General features: G+C 37.2%; 1 protein-coding gene across 4 annotated transcripts in view; it reads left to right on the top strand.

Moving 5' to 3' along the window:
• Positions 1 to 23,931, top strand: part of Myo61F (unconventional myosin 61F) — a 748,935-nt gene that overhangs the window by 302,772 nt on the left and 422,232 nt on the right. For all 4 annotated transcript variants that reach the window (XR_016546978.1, XM_090374260.1, XM_090374259.1 and 1 more), the window contains exons 10-11: positions 1,580 to 1,699; positions 6,958 to 7,025. Coding sequence is in view for 3 of the 4 variants with exons in the window: in XM_090374260.1 (XP_090230386.1) it covers positions 1,580 to 1,699; positions 6,958 to 7,025 (188 nt within the window). In the remaining variant the exon portion in view is untranslated. The remainder of the gene's footprint in view (positions 1 to 1,579; positions 1,700 to 6,957; positions 7,026 to 23,931) is intronic.

Genomic DNA, 23,931 nt, shown 5'->3' with positions numbered 1-23,931 from the left:
CAGACTAATTCAATGTGTTGCTGATTTTCCCATCTAATTTGATATAATCTTCTTAAATTCTATGTGCTTTCTGATCAGAAGAGTTACTCGTCCTTCTGTTATCTCTGTCAGTATTTGTTAATTTAACAAGTTTTTCGAATTCATGAAATTTGTTAACTGTACTTGTATTAGTATACAAACAGGATAGACTACATTTTAACACTTGTTTCTCTAAGATATCTGATATTGTTGCTGTTGTTTGTGGAAGCGCTTTCCCCAGGAATTTTCCATTGGGATATTTCATTAATTTAACATTTTCTGAAAATTTTTTCAGTAATTTTCCATTATTTTCCCATTCACAATTTTGTTTACACTCTATTTGTGTTAATAGGAGTCTTAGCCTATCCCATAAAACCTCAACTACTTTCAGATTTACTGTATGTCTAAACTGTACTATTCAGATTGGTGGAAAAACCTTGCTTGTTTATACCACTAACTTGCATTTTTCTGATGATTCCTCCAGCCCTCACTCAGCAGGTTTTTTTTTAACCCTTAAGGCTTGTTTTTTGCTTATAGCAGAGTCACTTGCATCTTCTCTGCTCAAGTGAATTCTCTTTGCTGAAGGAATTCTTTCTTAGATTACAATGTGTAGGTGTAGGTGTAGATTTTCAGTTAGTGTTAACAAGTACCTTCTGTCTTCTTCATCTCCAGTCCCTTCATAGTGCTAAAGTATTACAAGTTATAATTGTCTATTAAATATTGGTGTATCTACACCAATCATTGTTTCAACTGTGTCTCATATTGTGATCATCCTTCACGAGTTGCTATTTATTGCACTACCTCGAATAAGTAATGCTTCACTAATAGAGGAGACTATTGTTACTTATTCTTGGTGGGCACCACCAACCAAATGGTACTGTTTCAAGGCTTGTTGGCCTTTCATCGGTGGGTGGGCAGTTACTACCCTGGTATTGCAATCATGACAATGTAGTTGTGAAGTTAATCCCACAATATGAGAGATGCCTTATAATTATTATGCCTTGTTGCATTTAGATTTATTATAGTATTATCACTTGCACCTTTTGGCTTTACACTACTATCATAGTTTTCGTTTAAGAGGTGTATCTTTTACCAGTATTTAATAGATAATTTTAAGCTCTTATAATATGATGCCTTGTTGCATTTAGATTTATTATACTATAAGGTATAATACCTTTGTATATATGTCAGCAATTAAAAAAAAAAAAAAAAAACAGGCCATGTCAATTACCTGCAGATTTCCTTGATTGTAGACTCAATCTACAGGGCTTTCATGCAATCCCTCCTGTTATTTATGAGCAGGAATGCAGCACTATTTTGACCTACCTGTCTTGCATTTTTCTGGCATGATCCACTTCCATAATGAGAAGTGAAAGACTTCTCATTAATAAACAGTTTTCACCTAAAATGCATGATTTTAAAATGATAGTATAGTAATAAACCTAAACATTTTAATTTGTTTCATAGATATATTTTTGCATGAAAATATTGTGATTTTTATCTTTATTGGATTATACAGAGAAATATATATTGCTGTTCAGTTTTAAAAATATTATTTTAGCTCTGCAGTCCACTAAACAGAGACCAGGCTATCTATGCTAGAGATGCACTGGCAAAAGCTATATATGAGCGTCTTTTCACATGGCTTGTGGAGAAACTAAATACCTCTTTACAAAATAAGGTATGTATTTAATTATATATATATAAAATTTAGTTACGTAATTCAAATTTAATATATTTCTTGCATTTAAATGCAAGCATTTTATCGGGTAGCAATTTAAGAAAGTCCAGTTTCATCAGCATTGAAGATGACATTGTGGCCATATGTCAGCAAAAAAAATTTTAAATGACTTTCCTTCCATTTCTTTGTAATGTCACTCTCCACAGCTACTCTTTCACCACACACTTTTTTGAAAGACAGGCCATGACAAGTCTTAAATTTCTGGAACCATCCATCTGAACTTTTAAATTCTTTAATATCCATTTGACGCACAAATGATTCAGCCTTAGCTTTTGAAGGGTTACCAACTACGGGAACGTTTTTTGCATGCATCATCATTAGCCATTTCAAGATCCAGATACTTTGCCTTTCATACTCGAATTCTACCTGGTGCAGCAGCAGATTTCTCTAACCCTTCAATCTTTTTCTGATCATTCCAATTACTAAACAGGGTACTCTTAGGAATGTGGAACTGTTTGGCGATGTCAGTGTTAGAATGCACACTATTACAGCTCACAAAATCCTAATTTTCTCCAATTGGCAAAGCTGTCCACTTTCTTGGAACCATACCAATAAACATACACTAACTGGCTTCTAGCCAAAGTTCATTTGACTACCACACTTCAAGAAAAGAGTGTGAGAAATCTTAAAAAAATGATTTCTCACAGCCAGGCTTCAATTACTCAATATATTTGAAGTGTTCTGTCATTTATAAATGCAAAATATTGTAGTAAGAAAGTGAAAATTAATTAAGAGGTAGAAATTTATAGTTTTTATAGAGAAACCCTTTTTTTTTTTTTTTTTCAATGTCATTATACCGAATGTTAAATAGCATTAGGTTAAGGAGAAATTGGCCGGGATCAACCACATAGGATGTTATAACATGTTGAGACATTAAAAAGAGTGTTGCTATAAAGAGCTTCAACTGTATATAAAAATATATATACAGGGTGTCTCAAAAATATTGGTACAAACGTTTAGGGGAGGTAGGTTGCATAGGAACCCATTACCGGAAACATCACAGGAAAGTAGTAGCAGAGGCACAAGAAGCAGAAATGACACACACAAAAGACAGTAATTAATGGCAAACATTTATTTGACATAATATTAACAATGGAGTATGAGATGGATGCATTTCATGATGTTACAACAGATACTCGAAGATTCCACCATGAGATGCGATGCATTGATACACCGACGCAGCATGGATTGGCAGACACAGTTGAACACACCTGGAGTTTCTTTGACAGTGGCAGCAGTGCAGACGAGTGTTGCCACAAGGTCCGTCTCCACAGGCGATTCATACACGATAGAATTGAGGGCGCCCCCACAGAAATAAATCAAGGCTCGATAAATCAGGTGAGCGTGGGGGCCAGGCAACGGGTCCACCACGGCCAATCCATCGATGCCCAAAATGCCTGTTCAAATGGTCACGAACATACCTTCCATAATGAGCAGGCGCCCTGTCAAGTTGAAACCAAATGTTGCATCTCACATTTGCTGGAACATCGTCAAGTAACCCTGGTAGAACTTGTTCAAGAAAGATCTGATATTTAGTGGAGTTCATGCGGGATGGTAACAGGTATGGGCCGACTAAGCAGTCACCGATCATACCTGCCCACACATTTATTGCGAAGCGATGTTGTGCCACATGGGGGTGCACAATGTGTGGGCCCTATGCTAATCCATACACTAGATGCATGTCTGCCAGTTCGTATATCAATGCATGCTCTTCGTGTGGTGACTACTGCTTGAATGAGTAAATCAGAAATTTTCCCTCTTGTGAACTGATGAACAGCACCGGCTTACGGTGACATTTCCGGTTATGGGTTCCTATGCGATTCACATTCCTTTAGATGTTACCTACCTCCCCCTAAATTTTTGTACCAATATTTTTGAGACACCCTGTATAATTAAAATAAATATAAAATTTTATATTTTCCTAACATATGTACGTTAGTTCAGAGAAATTGAACTAACATACATATATTAGTTTATTCATTCTTCATAATAGAAGGATGAAGATTAATGGGGTCGGCATTCAATGTTCCCATTCTAACACTTACATTCTCTTCTTCTTCTTCTCCTCTAGCTGGGCTAACTTCTTTAACCGGAACACATCTATTCTTTGGTTTTGGCATAGTTTTTATGACTGGATGCCCTTCTTGACGTCAACCCTCACCATTTATCCGGGTTTGGGATATAAGTTGCCTATCTACTAAACTTGACACAGCCATATAAATGGAGTAACGCTTAATCAGTGGTGAAGCTTCCTCGTGATGTCTCAATTTAATAAGGCACACTATAGCCCCAGCAGCTTATGCACCATTAAACCTTCATAACACACACACACACACACACACACACACACACACACACACACACACACACACACACACACACACACAATTTAATAATTTTACGCAATTTATATCGAATTTTTAGTCACCACTGAACAAGCAGGTGGCACTGCTGTAGTTCTTTTATCTCCTGGATGCATCCAAATGGCTGACTCGGTAGAATTACTGTGACCTTGAAAATACCAATAATGTATAACTCAGCAACATGTGAATATATTTAAATACAATTTGGTATCCTTAAAACTTCTGGTTATGTGTTCCGGTTAATAGAAAAGTAATAAAGAAGGAGCAAAATTAGTTAAAGATCAAAGAAATAGAAAGAAGGGAGAAATAGAAAAAAAAAGAAAAAAAAAAAAGACATATATAAATAATACATAATGATATAATACTAAGGAAAAGGATATTGCCAATCTCAGTTAAATTAAATACATCCTTGTTGAATTTGCTCAGTAGTGATGTATCTGAAAATCAAGCTTTATCTCTTTATCCACCTTAAAAAAACCATTAACTTTTTCACACATTGTGGATGCATAATTTAATATAATCATCTCTAATGCCATAATATGAAAGATATAGAAGAACTGAATCATAAACAGAATTAAATCATAAATCCTCTCCTGGGTATAGTTTGGCCCAGAGACCCTTGTGCAAAAAAAAAAAAAAAAAAAAAAAAATCTACCGCAACAGCACCATGAAGAGGCTATAAATATTGACTTAATTGTGGACTGGATATGTAAATGCCATGCATTCCTGCTTCCTAAGGGAGGAAAGCTTGTCCCTTTTCCCTGCTCTGTGCAAGGTGTACCACTTTACATATCTTAAAGCACATTAGGTGTTGGCTGTTCCTTATATGAACTGGTAAACCAAAGTATTTTACGTCAGCAGCACAAGGAACTGCTACTCATGCTTTCACTCCTGGACTGCTAGGCTGACATAGGCTTTTCCTTTGTGCACGGGACCAGTCTATGCAACTGGTTCTGAATATACACTGAGTGATCACGGAATTATGACCACCTACCTAATACTTCGTAGGTCCTCCTTTTGCCCTCAGTACAGCAGCTATTCGACGTCGCATTGATTCAACAAGATGTGGAAGCATTTGGGAGGTATGGCCAACCAAGCTGTGTGTAATGCAGCCAGCAATTCAGGTATGATGGTGATTGGTGTATCCAGACGCCTGATGATATGCCTTTCAATAGTGTCCCACAAGTGCTCTATGGGATTGATATCGGCAGAGTTCGGAGGCAAATCGATATGCTGGAAGTCAGAACTGTGTTCCTCAAACCATTCCTACACATCAAGTGCCTGATGGCTCAGTGCATTGTCATCTTGGAAGACACCATCGCCATTCGGGAAAAAGTATAACATAGCGGGGTATACACAGTCAGCAAGCAGTTGACGAAAGCAGAGACCACTGATATGCTGTTCCACATGCACCTATGGTTCAAGTTCCTGCCAGTGAAACATGTGGGACACCACACAACCACCTCCACCGGTCTGCACTTTTGTTTCTGAGCATGATGGATCAAGAGCCTCGTGTTGTTGATGATGCCAAATCTGTACACGACTGTCCACACTGTGGAGTAAATAAAGTGACTTATCTACAAGCACAACATCTTCCAGTCTTTTGACGCCCAACTTGCATGCTTTTTGCACCAGGCGAGTCTTTTATGCTGATGAACCTTGGTTACGAGAGGATGACGTAGGGATCATTATAGTCCATATGTGCAAGTGTGCAGTGCATGGTCATGGCAGATATTATTTTGGTTTGGCCCATGTTGTACTGGGTAGTCAACTCTTGAACAGTGCTGTGCCTGTTCGCCTGTATGAGTCATCGGACACAGTGCTCACCTCTAACATCAACCTTTCGCTGACCTTTGCAGTTTTGCCATCAGGTTGTTGTTTGACCATTTTGATGCCAGTCCTGGTACACTTTAACTATGGCGGATCCGAACACCCCCACCAGTTCAACCATTTGGGAAATCGAGGCACCAACTCGTCAAGCTCCCACAATCTGTCCTTTATCAAAGTCCGATAAATCCTTCCTTTTACCCATCAAGCTCGGAATTTTACTACTTGCTGGACCACTGACACCTTATCTATGCTACGTAGGTCGACTAACTGCGCACTCTCGTACCTCACGTGGTCAACGGGTCACATTCAGTTTTCAAAGGGTTTTTCATAATTCAGTGATCACTCAGTGTATAATGCAACTGTAATGCATTCATAATTATATATTCAGAATAATAATTATGAATATATTACAATCAAATTATATATTCAGAAGCAATTGCATAGACATTATTAGATATTATTGCCTTGAATACACATTGGTGTAAGAAAATATCAAATGCCATTCTATAATCTCCTTGCTTGGACTCTTATTATAATAAGTCAAGATACGTATGGTAGGCTCTGGCTAAAGGTGCGCTACAAAATCTAAATCACAAACAAACATTCCTTTAACAAATATGTAGCAAACACATTTTATCTTACAGATAGAATAGGATGCTGCCAACATGTGAAGCATATTCAAGTCTAAAAGGATAACATACATTGTAATACATTAATGCTATTAAAATTGGCAAAAGTTACTTTAAAAATTGGATTTTAACATTTTTTTTTTGGTTTTTGAAATTGTTTATATTACTTCATGAAATTTAATTTAGGTTAAGAATGATACTCTAAAATGCTTATATTGGATAAGTTATTCAAATGGAGAAAGTTTAAGTTCAAAAATTATGTATTATGACTTAGTGTTGCAGTTCTTGCTCCTTTTAAATTAGCTTAAATATTAAATTTTGTATCTCATAATTTCACATGAGGTGATATAGCATTTGTTATTTCTAACAATTTTAGGAAAGAAGCAGAAAGACACTGATGGGGCTACTTGATATATATGGATTTGAAATATTTGAAAGGAATAGGTATGTTAGTCAATTACCAAACAGTTGTTATTTTTGTGTATGTGACTAAAGATTGAAACATTCTACCTCATATTATTTAAAGTCATATGAATTTAACATTGAGTAGTATCTTTTTCGTCATATTGAACTTAGATCTATTATCGGTGTTTATTATTTTCTTAATTTGTTTAATTTTTATTTTATTTTGTAATAACTGAAATTGGCATAACTGGAAAATTATTTCCACTATAATTTTAACTAATAGAATTTCACACTGTTTACAATGTTTTTAAGTGTATTGGGAAATTTTTGTTTAGTTTTCATGTATTTTTTTTTTTTTTGCTGTTTGCATTCTTTTAATTTCACAAAATGACTGAGAAAAATTAAAAGCAAAATTTTGCATCTGTTAAACTTAGATGCTGGGCTGAATTTTTAATATGAGTTTGAAAGTTATTAGTAGAAAGTTGTCATAATTGTAGTCATTTTAACCTATATGGGGTGGATGATCCATCCACGTATGGGGTGGATGGAATCTATCCAGTTATATTAAAGGAGGTGGCAAAGGAAGTAAGCAAACCCTTAGCCATAATTATGAGAGCTTCTCTGGACTCCCGGGAGGTACCCATGGACTGGAGATGTGCAAATGTGACCCCCAATCCACAAAGGAGGATCAAAGGGAGACACAGGTAATTACAGACCTATTAGTTTAACTTCTGTTCCGGGGAAATTATTGGAGATACTGGTTAAAGAAGCATTGCAGGATCATCTAGTCAAGACTTCAGTTATAGCTCGGACACAGCATGGGTTTGTTAAGTTGTTGTTGTTTGGTTTTTAGGAGCATTTGCAACTAAGGCCATATTGCTCCGGGATGTGCGGTGGTCATTCCATGACCTTTCCGCATCCTCCGTATTTGGTGGTGACGGGCTCGAACCCCAGTCTAATCAAGAAGCGTGTGCTACGCACTGTTGCTCCTTCCCACCTGGCTACGGAGGCGCCCGGTTTGTTAAGTGAAAGTCTTGTCTGACTAATTTGATTGGATACTATGATGTAGTCACAAAGGAACTGGATGCAAAGAATAACTTTGATATTATATATTTGGATCGTAGAAAAGCCTTTGATACTGTTATACTTTGATAAATGGAAGACTGCTGCACAAATTGGAGCAGTGTGGCATTGGAGGCAAATTGCTGCTATGGATAAAGGGATGGTTGAGTGGGAGAAGACAGAGAGTGGTAATCAATGGACACTGCTCATCGTGGACTAATGTTATTAGTGGAGTCCCTCAGAGTTCAGTATTGGGTCCATTGTTGTTTTCTGTATTTATAAATGATATTGATGATGGTATATCAAGCTTAATGTCCAAGTTTGCAGACGATATGAAGGTTGGCAGGGTTGTTAAGGATACTAATGACAGTACGCTGCTGCAACAGGATCTAGAAAAGTTGAGTAGATGGGCTGAGAGGTGGCAAATGAAGTTTAACATTGACAAATGTGAAGTACTACATATGGGGAGCAGTAATTCCAGAGTAATGTATCAACTCTGTGGTACCACACTGACAGTGGTAGAGAATGAAAAGGACCTGGGGGTAATTGTGCAGGCAGATATGAAGTTTTCTGAGCAGTGCAGATGTTCTGCAAGAGTAGGTCATGGTGTCTTGTCAATGATATACAGGAATTTTTCTAGCAGGGATAACGAGGTGATTATCCCCTTGTATAAGGCAATGGTCAGGTCACACCTTGAGTACTGTGTACACGTCTGGAGGCCTCATGTTAAGAAGATGTAGAGCTGTTGGAACGAGTACAGAGAAGGGCAACAAGATTAGTGAATGGAACAAAGGGTTGCTCTTACGAAGAAAGGCTTTTTTTAATAAGGTTTTTTTTTTTTTTTCTTTCTTCGTTGATGCTATATAAGTTTGCTTTCTTGCATCATGTGCCTTTGCTAATGCTAATATATATATATATATATATATATATGTAAACTTAATTAAAATAGGATAATTGCCAGTAGCAAGGCAAACCAGTACAATGAAAAAGAACTTAACCAAAAAAATAACAGAACAATAACAGGAAAATATATATGGGAGGGGATAAATCAGAAGAGGGTAGTGTTGAAGCAACATTCCTAAAATAATTTAAAAAGTTAAGCCAATTAAAAGAAATTTAGCGGTGCCTCCCTGAAGGCACCTATTTCCGAATCATGTGAAATCTCACTAATGTGGAAACGTAGACTAACAACATTACATGACCAATTAATAAAATGAAATAAAATATAGACTAACCATTATGTCCCATTTCGACAGAGGACCACGAGGCCAATAATAGTCAGGGAATCACTGCATTTTGAACGCTAAACAAATCGATGCAACGACGAATGAACTATGATCGGTCCGCCGATGCAATAGATTTACATAGCAGTGGTCCTTATACAACAAAAAATAATAAAACAGAAAGTCTATTACTCACATGGCCAAACACACCACTGACAAAACAATAGTTGAACTGAAAATATATAGAATCAAATTAGGCTACAGATGGCGGTACGAACGCAGCATTAGCACATCATCACACTACCCCCCATGTAAATATAATCAAATTAATCCAAAAATTAAATAAAGAAATAGAAATTAATAAAATATATATTGAAAATAAATAAGAAAAAATAGTAGGAAAGCTAATTGTGCTTTTTTGTTGCCACTGATGTTAGTTTTGCTACTATTTTTTCTTATTTATTTTTAATACATATTTTATTAATTTCTATTTCTTTATTTAATTTTTAGATTAATTTGATTATATATATATATATAGAGCTCTGTTAATCAGTGTTACTCTTGTTCTTCAGATGGGAAAGGCAGCAGATGACTTAAGCGAGTTTGAAAAAGGAGGGGGGAACCCATGAACTGCCAGCGAGGTATTGGACGACCACGGCTGAGTGATGCTCGAGGTGAGCGAAGGCTCTCCTGGATGGTACGTGGCAACAAAAGGGAGACTGTGGTGCAACTCACTGGTAATTAGAATGCTGGTGATGGGAGTAATGTGTCACAACACACACACACACACACACACACACACACACACACACACACACACACACACACACACAGTACATTGAACCTTGCTGAAAATGGGGCTGCATAGCAGCAGGGCGCTCTGAGTGCCCATGCTAACAATGGTTCACAGGCAACAGCGCTACAATGGGCACGCGAGCATTGAAACTAGACTTTGAGTAATTGGAAGAAGGTCATCTGGTCCGATGAATCACGTTTCCTGTTGCATCATGCATATGGCCGGGTAAGTGTGCATCATTTACCCGGGGATGTGATGGCACCTGAATGCACTGTGGGATGAAAACAAGCTGGTGGCTGTAGTGTAATGCTTTGGGCAATGTTCTGCTGGAATACCCTGGGTCCAGTCATCCATGTTCCGAGCACTCTGACGTATACTACCTAAACATCATTGCTGACCAGGTACACCCTTTCATGGCAGCAGTCTTCCCCTCCAGCGGTGCTGTCTTTCAGCAGGGTAATGTGCCATGCCATACCGCCTGGATTGGTCGAGACAGTTCACGAAACATGAGGAAGACTTCCAGGTATTGCCCTGGTCTCCAAATTCCCCAGACATCAATCCCATCCAGCATCTGTGGTTTGCATTGGAACAGCAACTCTGATCTGTGGCATCTCAACCACAGACCTTACAGCAGTTAAAGGATCTGCTGGTACTAGATATCACAAGACACATTTAGAAATCTTGTAGTGGCCATGCCTCACCGGATATGAGCTGTTTTGGCTGCACACGGAGGACCAACGTCATATTAGGTAGGTGGTCATAATGTTTTGGCTGCACACGGAGGACCAACATCATATTAGGTAGGTAGGTGGTCATAATGTTTTGGCTCATCAGGGTGTGTGTGTGTGCGTGTGTGTGTGTACACACAGGGTGCCTCAAAAATACACGGCATAACTTCAGGAATGAGTTCCTCATATGTAGACAATAAAAATATTTTATATCAACATAATTCCGGAAATGCTTGGTTTCCTAGTTTTGAAGGTCTGTCTATGACACTTAACTGTTCACATCACCTTATAGTAATTGTTCAAAATATCCACCTTCTGCCTGAATACAGGCCTCACATCACCGCCTCACGGACTCACGATGATGACAAATTCCTGGCATGTCTCACAACCTGCCACAATTCGATTGCGGAGAGTTTCCACATCAGCTACCGGAGTTGAATACACCAATGACTTTAAATGGCCCCACAAGAAGAAGTCTAGTGGGTTTAAATCAGTGAGTGTGGAGGCCAGGCAATTGGTTCACCTCTATCTATCCACCGACCAGGAAATATTCGATTCAGGTAATTGCGAGCTAGGTGGCTGAAATGTGCGGGAGCACCATCGTGTATGAAGTGTGCTTATCACCTGCAGGAGATAAGACATTCCGATTAATAACTCGGGAACGAAGCATTTCCGGAACTATGTTGATATAAAATATTTTTATTGTCTACATATGAGGAACTCATTCCTGAAGTTATGCCGTGTATTTTTGAGACACCCTGTGTGTATGTATGTATATATATATATATATATATTTTTTTTTTTTACCTCCAATAGTATTTTTACCATTTTTAACTGTATATGTAAAAACAGTATTGTAGGTTAAAAACCATACAATTGTTTAATTAGAAAACAAAGTACATTGCTCTACAAAATTAACAGAACAAAATGTTTTTCTTGAGTATTTTATTGTGAACAGTGTCATCAAAGGCAAATATTTGATGTAATAGGCATCCCGCATGTAAATTCTGAGTATCCGATAGAAATTGATCTACCATCTTACACAGGCTGCACACTCAGTGGTGTGATATAGTGGGCTCGTGGGAGTCCATTGTTAATTTTTTTGAAAATTTGCGAACCCATTGTTGAAACGATCATTTATGTTACAAATTAAATCCTGAATTCAATTATTGAATATCCAGAGCCACGAACTGGGTGGGACGAGAGGGAGCTCAGCTCCCCGTGCAGCATTTTAAGGGTGCATTCGACCAGTTATGTATTTTAAAATTTCTTTGTTTTTGATTTAATTACAGTCAGAACTCTGTTTAACGAATTTCTTTGTAGCGAATTTATTTTTTCAATTCCTCTTGGTAATTACGCGTTTAAAATAGTTTCCGTAGAATGGAAGAAATTTCCATATAACAAACAGATTATGAGAGACTTAACTTTAGCATTAGCATTAGTAGAGGCATTTGATGCAAGAAAGCAAGCTTATGCAGCATCAGCCAAAAAAAAAAAAAAAAAAAACCCCACTTCCACTTCACCCCTCTGTTCGTTCAAAATACCTGTCCAGCTGAGCCTTAAACTTATTTAGGCTATCAACCTCCACCACAAGGGATGGAAGTCTGTTCCACCAACCAACCACCCGCTGGCTAAAGGCAAATTTCCGCACGTCTATCCTACATCTGTCTTTCCTCAATTTGAATTTATGCCCTCTCAGGTGATTTTTCTGAGCTAGAGGAAGAATCCCATCAGCATTCAGCATGCTTAAACCATTCAAGGCTATCAGATCACCTCGCTGGTGCCTAGTCTCCAGACACTGTAATTTGCAAAACTTAAGCCTTTCTTCGTAAGAGCACCCCTTTGTTCCATTCACTAATCTTGTTGCCCTTCTCTGTACTCGTTCCAGCAGCTCGACATCCTTCTTGAAATGAGGCCTCCAGACCTGTATACAGTACTCTAGGTGTGGCCTGACCATCGCCTTATACAATGGAATAATCACCTCCTTATCCCTGCTGGAAAAATTCCTGTATATCATTGACAATACTCCATGAGCTACTCTTGCAGCCCGTCTGCACTGCTCAGAGAACTTCATATCTGCCTGCACAACCACCCCCAAGTCCCTTTCATTCTCTACCACTGTCAGTGTAGTACCACAGAGTTGATACGTTGCTCTGGGGTTGCTGTTTCCCATGTGTAGTACTTTACATTTGTCAATGTTAAACTTCATTTGCCACCTCTCAGCCCATCTGCTCAACCTTTCCAGATCCTGTTGCAGCAGCATAGTGTCAGTAGTGTCCTTGACAACCCTGCCAACCTTTGTATCGTCTGCAAACTTGGACATTAAGCCCGATATACCATCATCAATATCATTTATAAATACAGAAAACAATAATGGACCCAACACTGAGCCCTGAGGGACTCCACTAATAACATCAGTCCACGATGAGCAGTGTCCATTGATTACCACTCTCTGTCTTCTCCCCCTCAACCACCCCTTTATCCATAGCAGCAATTTGCCTCCAATGTCACACTGCTCCAATTTGTGTAGCAGTCTTCCATGTGCAACAGTATCAAAAGCCTTTCTAAGATCCAAGTATATAATATCAAAGTTATTCCCTGCATCCAGTTCTTTTGTGACTGCATCATAATATCCAATCAAGTTGGTCAGGCAAGACTTCCCCTTAACAAAACCATGCTGTGTCTGAGCTATAACTGAAGTCTTGTCTAAATGATCCTGCAGTGCTTCTTTAACCAGTGCCTCCATTAATTTTCCTGGAACAGAAGTTAAGCTCACAGGTCTATAATTACTTGTGTCAGCCTTTGATCCTCCTTTGTGAATTGGGGTCACATTTGCACATTTCCAGTCTATGGGTACCTCCCCTGAGTCCAAGGAAGCTCTCATAATTATGGCTAAGGGTTTGCTTACTTCCTTTGCTGCCTCCTTTAATATAACTGGATAGATCCCATCCACCCTGGGTGCCTTTCTTGTGTTTATCTTCAACAGTTTCTCCTCCACTTTACTCCCAGTTATTTCAAGATTCTGTAGCTTACTGCTAGAGTTGAATACACCTCTGGCATTCCCCTTGCTGAATAACTCCTCATGTGTGAATGTCGATACAAAATATTCATTTAGTTTGTTAGCTACCTGAGCAGGATCATCAACACTTGACCCATCAATATCAAGTGGACCAATCTGATTCATCCCCTTCCTTCTAGAGTTTACATAAGTAAAGAACTCTTTGCTGTTTTTCTTTGCATCCCTTGCCAAGGATTTCTCGTAATCTGCCTTCGCTTGCCTAACCTCCTTTGTAACTTGGTTGCATATCAACTTGTATCTATCATAGGCTTCTGTGCCATGTGTTAATTTGTAAGTATCCCATGCATTTTTCTTCTCTGCCATATGCCTCATTAGTTCATCTGACATCCATTTTGGCCTAAACCTTGAACAATATTTCTTAGTTGGTATGTAAAGCCTAGTAGCTTCCAAGATAAGTTCTTTGAATGCTTCCCATTTTGAATTTGCTGTTGGTAACATCATCACTTGGTCCCACTGTATAGAATTTAAATACTGTCTCAGTCCATCGTAGTCGCCTTTACGGAAGCAATAACCCTTCCCTTTACCCCTAATGGTAGTTACCTCTTTCAGTAAATCCCACTTCAGCACACTGTGATCACTGCCACCTAGTAGTTCATTTATCTGCAGATTCCTAATGCATGAAGAATCACTGCTGATAATCAAATCGAGAGTATTACTCCCTCTAGTTGCCTCCTGAACATGCTGACGTAGAAAACAATCATCCAATAAATCCACAAAAGCCCTGCTAGTGTGTGAGTAACCAGCCCCCAAATTCCAGTTAGTATCTGGGAAATTAAAATCTCCCATTATAAGACTCTCTGATTTACTGGCCCACTCTATTTCCCTGTACAGTTCCTTATTATACTCATCAGAGTCATTAGGCCTATAGCACACTCCTACTCTCAATTTTGATCTCCCAATGCTTATGTCACACCAAACTGACTCAACAATGCACTGTCCAGCGATGTCGACTGGCTTCACTTCCTTGGTTTTTATGTGTTTCTTAACGAATAGCATAACCCTCCCCCTTCCTATCCTGTCTATCCTTTCTGTAGACGTTTTACTCCCCAAATTGCAGTTCTGCATCCCTTATATCTGTGTGACACCACGTCTCTGATATCCCAACAATATCTGCCTTTGATGTTTTGAGCAATACCTCAAATTCATCAAATTTATTTACTAAACTCCTAGCATTGGTGTACACGCAAGTATACCTGCACCTGTTTCTATTCTTAGCTACCCTAACACAACACATGTGTTTACTTGTACCGCAATGGCTCCCCGCAGTCTCTGAAATACCATGCATCTTGTTTTTCAGGCTTCTGCTCATTCTAATAGAAGCAGTGCAAGAATCTCTTTCACCTCTGCCAGTGGCTACTGTCAATCTATTGGTCTTTGTCTCCCCCCAAGCTAGCAGTTTTCCGACCCACCTAACACTGCCTCGATAGCATCAGCAAATATTCTTGCACCCTTTCTATTTAAGTGTATCCCATCCCTGTAGAAGCAATCTCTCCTGTTAACAAGTACAGTCCAGGCTGAAAAAAATTCTACCCTTTGAGCCTTTCACAATCTTTCCAGGGCCGAATTGATCGACAAGGCTCTCATCATATACTCCCTCCTATCGTGTCTGGGCAGAATTGCGGACACTTTCAAATTCAACCCTAATTCTCGGCTTTTGTTCAACAGTGACCTGTACTTGTTAAGTAATTCTGCCGGTCTCCTACTCTTAATAGCTTTGTATGCACTGTTCCCACCTCTGACCTTTAGGTAATTAGAATTAAGGTGTTAAAGGGATACTGTTGTGCAATATCAGTGGTGCCCATAAAACCAATGCAGCTACCTGCCCCACATACTGAGAATTCGTGCTAGAATATGCTCTACATGGAGGGGGGGGGGTGCAGAAATGAGGGCACCTGAGATATTAAATAAATTTTCTGAAGATGACATGATAGATTTTGAAACAGCATCACGGCCTGCACTGTGAAGGAAATGTTTCAAAATATAAGGGCGTACATAATTTTTTTTTTTTTTTTTTTTTTTGGTGTTCAAAGAATATTTACTTTTTTTTTTTCTGGTTCCACTGGTCGCTGGGAAATTTTAATGAATGCTTTGAAGATTTCAACTAATTTAGGGTTACCAGATCTAGAATTGGAAAACTAGGACATTTTTAGTTTTCGAAATGAGGATATTTTAAAAATTATATTTATTATTTAAAAAATGCGATACTCGTGTATCATTACTGACAATCATTTTCAGTAAGTTTGGATTACAACGAAAGTAATTATAAAATGTTTTACAATCCATTTTTAAATTATAAGTAACCAATAAAATACTGTTTACAGTATTTGTTTCCATTTTATTTCTAATGTTACTCATTGATTTAACAAAAACACACTGTTCCTATTGTGGGCAAAAATAGAAAATGTATGTTTAGCAATTTTTAAAAGCTCGGAACATACTTCGGTACTCTTGCATTGATTAAAATATTTAACTGACTTTCTGTTGGCTAATAAATTTTCCCAATTATCATCTTTCTTTTTCTCAGAAACAAATTCCTTAAAATTCATAAATTGGTCAAATAATCTACTATCATTGATTTTCAAGTAGACAAATGATGAAGTACAGTCCACGTGTGTAATTTGGGGATAATAAAAAGGTAAAATTTTCTGATAATACAGTCCACTTAATGCAACCAGTGCATTATTTTTATTTATTCTGTTGTATTTGTATTTTGTGTTTTTGTATGGGTGGCTTCTCTGCCTCATTGCTCTGTTCAGTTTTTACAGACTCTGTCAAGGTAAGGCCAGTGTGTGTCATTAGGAAAAAAAAAAAGAAAAAAAAAGGGCTGGTTGAACAGGATAATGGAAGAGGGGAGTAAGAGAGAAAAAATATATATATAAAATAAGTTTTTCATTCTGCATGGGAGAAACCGATAGGACATAAAAAATTTGTCTGTGAGCTTATGTGTGTGTTCTGCGTGTAATGTAGTGTTTTGGCCTTTTGGATACCAAGAAGCAGCGATTATCTGGACAACCACTTCCAGGTACTCGTCCCTAGCCGTGGGAAGTAAGACCTTCCTTACTATCTGATAGCCCTCCTCCCTGGGAACGAGTTTCCCAGGGAGGAAAAGAAAATAAGTGCAAAGTGAAGAGGGGGAAGGAGAGGAGGAGGACTCCCCCAGCCCCAGGGGAACCCCAATCCAGGATAATTGTTAGAGAGGGGAAAAAAATAATAATAAATATATATATATATAATTAAAAATAATAATTATTAAAATAAATAAATATAAATGAGAGGCAAGGTTTGCTGGCCAGACCTGGGGAGCCCCAGCCGAAGGCAGAGTGCGAGATTTATTCTGTTGTGTGGACCGAAGGCGCAACGCACAGAACATTTAATGAATGTTTATTTTATGATGAGATGATTTTTTAAATTACAAAAAACTAGGACGCAAGTGTAAAATCCACAAGGATGCCCTAAAAACCAGGACATGTCCTCGGAAATGAGGACATGTGGTAGCCCTACACTTAAAGGACATACAGACAGAAGATCGTCGTCCAAAGAACGAGCTATAAAATCTTTGTTCTTACAAATAAAAGTTCATGAACGCTTATTAATATTGAAGATACGTCGGCAAATGCGGAAACTATCAGTATTTCCCAAAGTCTACTTGTACAAACAGACTATCCATTTTTATGCGGATTGGCTATATGGAATAAAATTTTTCATAACATTGACAGTGTAAATAAAGCATTGCAAGCTAAAGCTTTGCATACAATTAATAAGCAGATTGATAAAACATCAAAGAAATATGGGAAAATGAATTTCAAGTTATTTTCAGATATGTTGTTACCACAGCAGAAAAAAACAGGTATACCAGCTACATTTCCAGAAGAAAGAAAGAAAGAAAAAGAAAAATGTCACTTTACGAATTTGCTGATGGTTTCAACTTATCTGCAGAACAAAAAATGTTGTATTGAAATTAAATACATTTTGGATGTTCTTGTCAATGACTCATTTTTGAAAAACTGAATACTATTTCTTCAGAATTTGATTTTCTATTTTGTACTTCACTCGCATTAATTAATATATCTGACTTTGCAGAAGGCTGCTTCTGACCTTGCATTAAAACCCAATAAAGATTTAAATGCGTCAGATATTTCAACAGAAATTCAAAGTTTCAAAAATCATGTTTTATCAATTCTGCGCGATGTAAAATCTGCAACCCCCTTTAAACTTCTCCGAATCATTCATGAGTATTGTATAATAAAATGTTATCCAAACAGAAATAGCATTAAGATTTTTTCTTACCCTGCTTCTAATAGGTCCTTTGGTAAACTTAAATGGATTAAAAATCACCTTAGATGATCAACTGGAAAAGAACGACTAACCAACATATCAATTATATCCATTGAAAATCATGTTGCACAAAACATAAACTATGATAACATTGTTGATGATTTTGCTTGTGCAAAAGCGAAAAAAATTCAATTAAAAATACATCTTCATTGCATATTTTTAGTTTATGTTATTATTTTCAAAGTATTCTGTATTATATTTCACAATATTTTGTTTCTATGATTTTATTCTAGATATATAAATGTAAACTATATGATATCTATGGGTTTCTTTTATTTCTTTGTAGTTATATGTACATATTTTCTTTTGTAGTTTGGAAAACAAAATTTTTTTTGTAGATAAAAACATGTATTTGTAAGTTCCTTTTTATTTGATATTTTTTTTTTTTTTTTTTGATTTGGTAGTTGTTGGCGCATTGCTTCTGTGGCCATATTGCACCTCCCAAGGTTTTTTGCACTACTTTGATCCAAACCCGAGGCGGGAATCGAACCCGCGACCTTTGGGTTGCCGGGCAGGTACTTTACCCACTCGGCTAGCCCGGTCGGCATTTGATATTTTGTTTTGTTATATTCATTGTATTATTTTATTAATAAATATATGCAAATTATAGATCGTTTCAATAGTAATTTTTATAAATTCATGAAGATTGATGATCTACATATAATGGGGGCATACTTATATTACTTTTGCTGCAGGCATAGGATTGCCTAGTGAGTGAGTAGATTCGCAAACAGACAACACTGTGAAATGTCACTCAGCATGCTATGTTTCATGTAACCAATCCGAACGGTTGTCTTAAGCCACGTAGTAGGGATAAGTGAGCAATTGAAATAAGCCGATTTGTGTATTGAGGGTAGGTATGACAGAGAAAGTAATTAGTTGAGTTTCTGTGCTGGATATAATTTTTAATCTAATTTTTAGTTTCTTTATAATTTTTAAATAATATAACGTTTTTTTAAATTTATTAGCCATGAAAAGACAGTCCAATTTATTAATTTTTTTGGAAAAGACAAAAAAAAAAAAAAAAATCTGCTTCTATGGATTCTGCCAGTGTAATGGAGAAAATTGATTTTCGTAGTGAAGTTATTTGTTAAAATAATTCTACGAATACAAACGTTGATAATGAGGATATTATAAATGATCAATATGTTAGTTATGAAGTGGAACAGCAACTACCCGATTGCTGGAATGAGGAGCAAGCAATTTTTTTTAAAACTCAGTACAAGTGGCTATACATTCAAAATGGAAAATTAGGTTGTTCTGTTTGTGCTAAATTTAAAAACTTAGGTGTTGAACAAGAAAAATGTTGTCATGGTTCAAAAGAATGGTTGGAAATTAAGGTAGAGCCGAATGGAAAGAATAAAAATAGGCATTTTTGCGCAAAAAACTATCCATTCATGATGAGTCAATGGCACATAAAAAATTCTTAAAAACAAACGAAGAATCACAAAGGCATGTACTTCCAAATGTCATTGACAAACTGAATGATAAAGAAATTCAAAATACTGCCAAAATTTTTAATTCAGTATACAGTCTTGTAAAAAGAAATCGGCCAAGGTCTGACTTACCAGGTGAATTGGAATTACAGAGTAAAAATGGCGTTGATATAAGAGTTTCATTGCATTCCTGATTTTCGGGCATTAGAATTGCCGAACATATTTCAAATGAAATAAAAAAGGAAATCTTTGCAATAATAATAGAAAAGAATGCCAAAATCTGCATAATAATCGATGAGTCGACAACATTATCCAAACAAAGTGTCTTAATTCTTTACCCACATGTTGAACTTACTGAGTCTCGTATGATTTTTATATATCTTATTGAATTAGAACAGACAACTGCTGAATGCATACATGCCAGCATAATTACAGCTCTAAACAGCTATGGTTTTTCCAAAAATTATTTAAAAGAAAATCTTATTGGATTTTGTTCCATTGATGCTAGTGTAATGTTGGGGAAAAAGTCCGGTGTTTCAACCAGACTTTTACAACAATTCCCAAACATCATTATTTGGTATTGCCTGGCTCATCGTTTGAAATTAGCATTAGATGATTCTATAAAAAATATAAAAGAAGTGAATCATTTTGAAATATTTCTAGATAAACTGTATACATTATATCACCAATCTCCAAAAAACCAGCATGATTTGAGGATGATTGCTAAAGATCTTGATGTGGAAATTATAAAGATCGGTTGTGTGTTCGGGGCCACAGTGGGTGGCTTGTAGCTTGCGGACAGCAATTACGGTTTGGAGAATTATCCCGCTTTGTGCAAACATTTTGCATCAGAAGTTAAATATTCGGAATTATTAAACCGACTCTTAAATCTCAAATTTCTTAAAGATTTAGCACTAATGATCGACATCCTGCAGGAGCTCTCTTACCTTTCAGAAACTTTACAAAGTTGCAGCATCACAATAGTAAAAGCGGATAAATTAATTATTTGAACTGTCAATGCTATTGATAATTTGAAAAATTCGGAAGGAAATTATGAAACCAAAATTGAGAGCATATTGAAGTCGAAAGAATTTGAAGGAATCAAAATTGAAAGTAAGAACACGTTTAAAAAATTACCTCGTGACAAATTATTAAACTGCATTGTTTTATCCTTAAAGGATTGGTTATTAATGCAACAGAGCAATTTTAAATTAAAGAAAGAAAACAATGATATCATTGATGATGAGGAATTGAAAGAAATTTTAAACGTATGCTACCCAGAAACGTGGAATATGGAAGAACTTTCCTCTCCTTGGCAAGAGGGTGAAAAACGAATAAGAAATTTAAGTTTTATAATAAAATATGAAATAAAAAATTAATGATTTTAGAGATTTTGTTGAAGACAGTTTATGTTTAAATTCCAGTGAAATTCCCTTATCAATTAAAAAAGCCAGAAAAATCCTTGAAACCATTGCGATTAGCAGTGCTGCAGCTGAGTGAGCTTTCAGCGTAATGAATAACATTGTGACAATAAAAAGAACATCTTTGATAATTAAACACTTTGCAGATATGATTACCATAAATCTAAATGGAAAATCATTGCTTCAATTTGATCTGGATCGTTACGTCAAATCGTTCTTCCATAATCATCGCTCAGCTATTGAGCAAAGCAGAAGATTGGCAACAAATATTAATAGAGAAGTACATTCTATATGGAAGTTTTTTTTATAAATTTTCCTTCAGTATTTATTTAACAATTTTTTTTCAGGTAAGCTGTGATTTTTTTTGTACCTTTTCTAGAATAGTTTGTGTTTTTTTTAATGTAATAATTGTTTTTATATTCTAGAAAGTTTTGTGATTCTTTGTTATTTGTGTTATGGGAAATATTGTACATTATTTTTTATTCGCAATATTAAAATTTTATCATGAAAAAAAAAAAAGTGTGTGTGTGTGTGTGTGTGTGCTGAGCATGCATAGTGGAAGCTTGAAACTTCTTTAGCATCTTTTGAAATGTTTACTTTTCGACATGCTGAATTAGCAATTTTTTCTGTCAAAATTTTTTATGAAATACGGTACAGAATGACTAAAGAAATAATTTGTTTTTTAAATCGGAGTGCTAGAACCTGAGATATGCCGATTTAAAACGTAAACTCGAGTTACACCATGGTTGCGCTGTAGGGGTACTGATTGCGTTGTAGGTCGCTGCTACGTACAGTGCCACGTAGCTTGCCTGGTAGGGAGTAGTACAATGTGGAGGGAATCATTTCGTGTCTCATTTTCGTAACGATTTTTGTAAATCCACGGACGCAAGTCACTTCAATGTGAAAACTGCCTGGGGCACTACTAAAGAATTTTCACTTCAAAAGTCGGCAAAACTGCTTGCGAGCCCATTGTTAAAATATTCACAGCTCACCACTGTGCATACTGTATAAATTATTTATACCAATAAAAACATGGTTGTGACCACATCACATCATTCCCATTTTTTTGTTTGCTGAGTGGAATAGCCACATATCCAGTACTCAGGTAAAGTCATTGTCGTTTAGATGACTTTTGAGATGGTGAGCCATTAGAGTTGGGCAGTCACAGGTGGCAGTAGTGCATTAGCATTAGCAAAGACACATGATGCAAGAAAGCAAGCTTATATAGCATCATCCAAAAAAAAAAAAAAAAACCCCTTATTTCACCCATTCACTCGCTTCAAATGTTTGTCAAGGTCTGCCTTGAATCTGTTTAAGCTATCAACTTCTACAACGACAGATGGAAGTTTGTTCCAGCAATCAACCACCCGTTGGCTAAAGGCAAAGTTCCGCGCATCTATTCTACAGCCATCTTTCCTTAATTTGAATTTATGCCCTCTCAGGTGATTATTCTGAGCAAGAGGGAGAATCCCATCCGTATGAGCATGCTCAAACCATTCAAGGCTTTATACACCTCAATCAGATCACCTCGCAGGTGCCTAGTCTCCAGACACTGTAATTTGCAAAACTTAAGCCTTTCTTCATAAGAGCAACCCCTTGTTCCATTCACTAATCTTGTTGCTCTTCTCTGTACTCGTTCCAACAGCTCTACATCCTTCTTAAAATGAAGCCTCCAGACCTGTATATAGTACTCAAGATGTGGTCTGACCATTGCCTTATACAAGGGGATAATCACCTCCTTATCCCTGCTAGAAAAATTCTTGTATATCATTGACCAGACACCATGTGCTACTCCTGCAGACCGTCTGCACAGCTCAGAAAACTTCATATCTGCCTGCACAATTATCCCCAGGTCCTTTTCATTAATTTGTCATGCAATGTCATCTTGACACTATGGAAGTAGTTTCAGGAGGCAGCAACCATTACTAGAAGAGCTGGCTAAGTTCGCCCGAGGGATACGTTAACCAGAACAGATCGATATCTGGCTCTAACAGCAAGGCGGAACCATATGCTGCCCTGTCATCAACCATCTCTTGAGGTAGATACAGCCACAAGTGAAAACATTTCCAACTGGACTGTGTTAAGAAGGCTCAGTTTAAGTGGATTCTATGTGAGGAAGCCAGTGGTTTGTATCCAATTAACCCCAAACCACCGCATAGCTCGTCGAAACTGGTGCCATGAACAAATGGCATACAGTTCTGTTCTCTGATTATTCCCATTTTAGCCTACAAACCGATTATAGATGATATTTCATCTGGAGACAACGAGGAATGTGGTACCATTCCTCCAACATCAGGAAAGGGACACTTTTGGTGGAGACGGTATTCTCATGTGAGGTGGAATAATGATCAATGGCCGCACCCCCTTTGTGTTTTTGATAGGTATACCAAAACTGCACAGAGGTACAGAGAATAGTCTCGAACTCTATGTACAACATTTTAGGGATACGGTTGACCCAGTATTTCGTTTCGTGCATGACAGTGCCACTGCATATAGAGTTCAAGTGATGGAGGTATACCTTGAACCTGAAGGCATCCAGTGACTGCCGTGGCCATCATAATCACCAGGCTTAAATGTGATTGAACACGTGGGATACCCTTGGGCATCACATTGCGTGCCGACAGCCAACTCCTCAGTTCACTTGGTGAACTAAGGTCTCTGCTGATGGAAGAATGGGATTTGTTGCCATAGAATCTTATAGACACCCTTATATTAAGTATAGTTCACTGCTGTGAGGCCTATTTAGCCTTTGGAGGGAATCATATGCTATAGTGATCTTATGTGATCATATTTTCAAGCATCATTAGCATTAGTTCAGGCATATGATGCAAGAAAGCAAGCGTATACAGCATCAGTCAAAAAAAA

This window comes from Mastigoproctus giganteus, chromosome 5, assembly GCF_048544385.1.
Source record: "Mastigoproctus giganteus isolate SK-2022 chromosome 5, ASM4854438v1, whole genome shotgun sequence".
Classification (NCBI taxonomy): Eukaryota; Metazoa; Arthropoda; class Arachnida; order Uropygi; family Thelyphonidae; genus Mastigoproctus; species Mastigoproctus giganteus.
The sequence above is the reverse complement of the archived record's forward strand: the minus strand, read 5'-3'. Positions and strand labels throughout refer to the sequence as shown.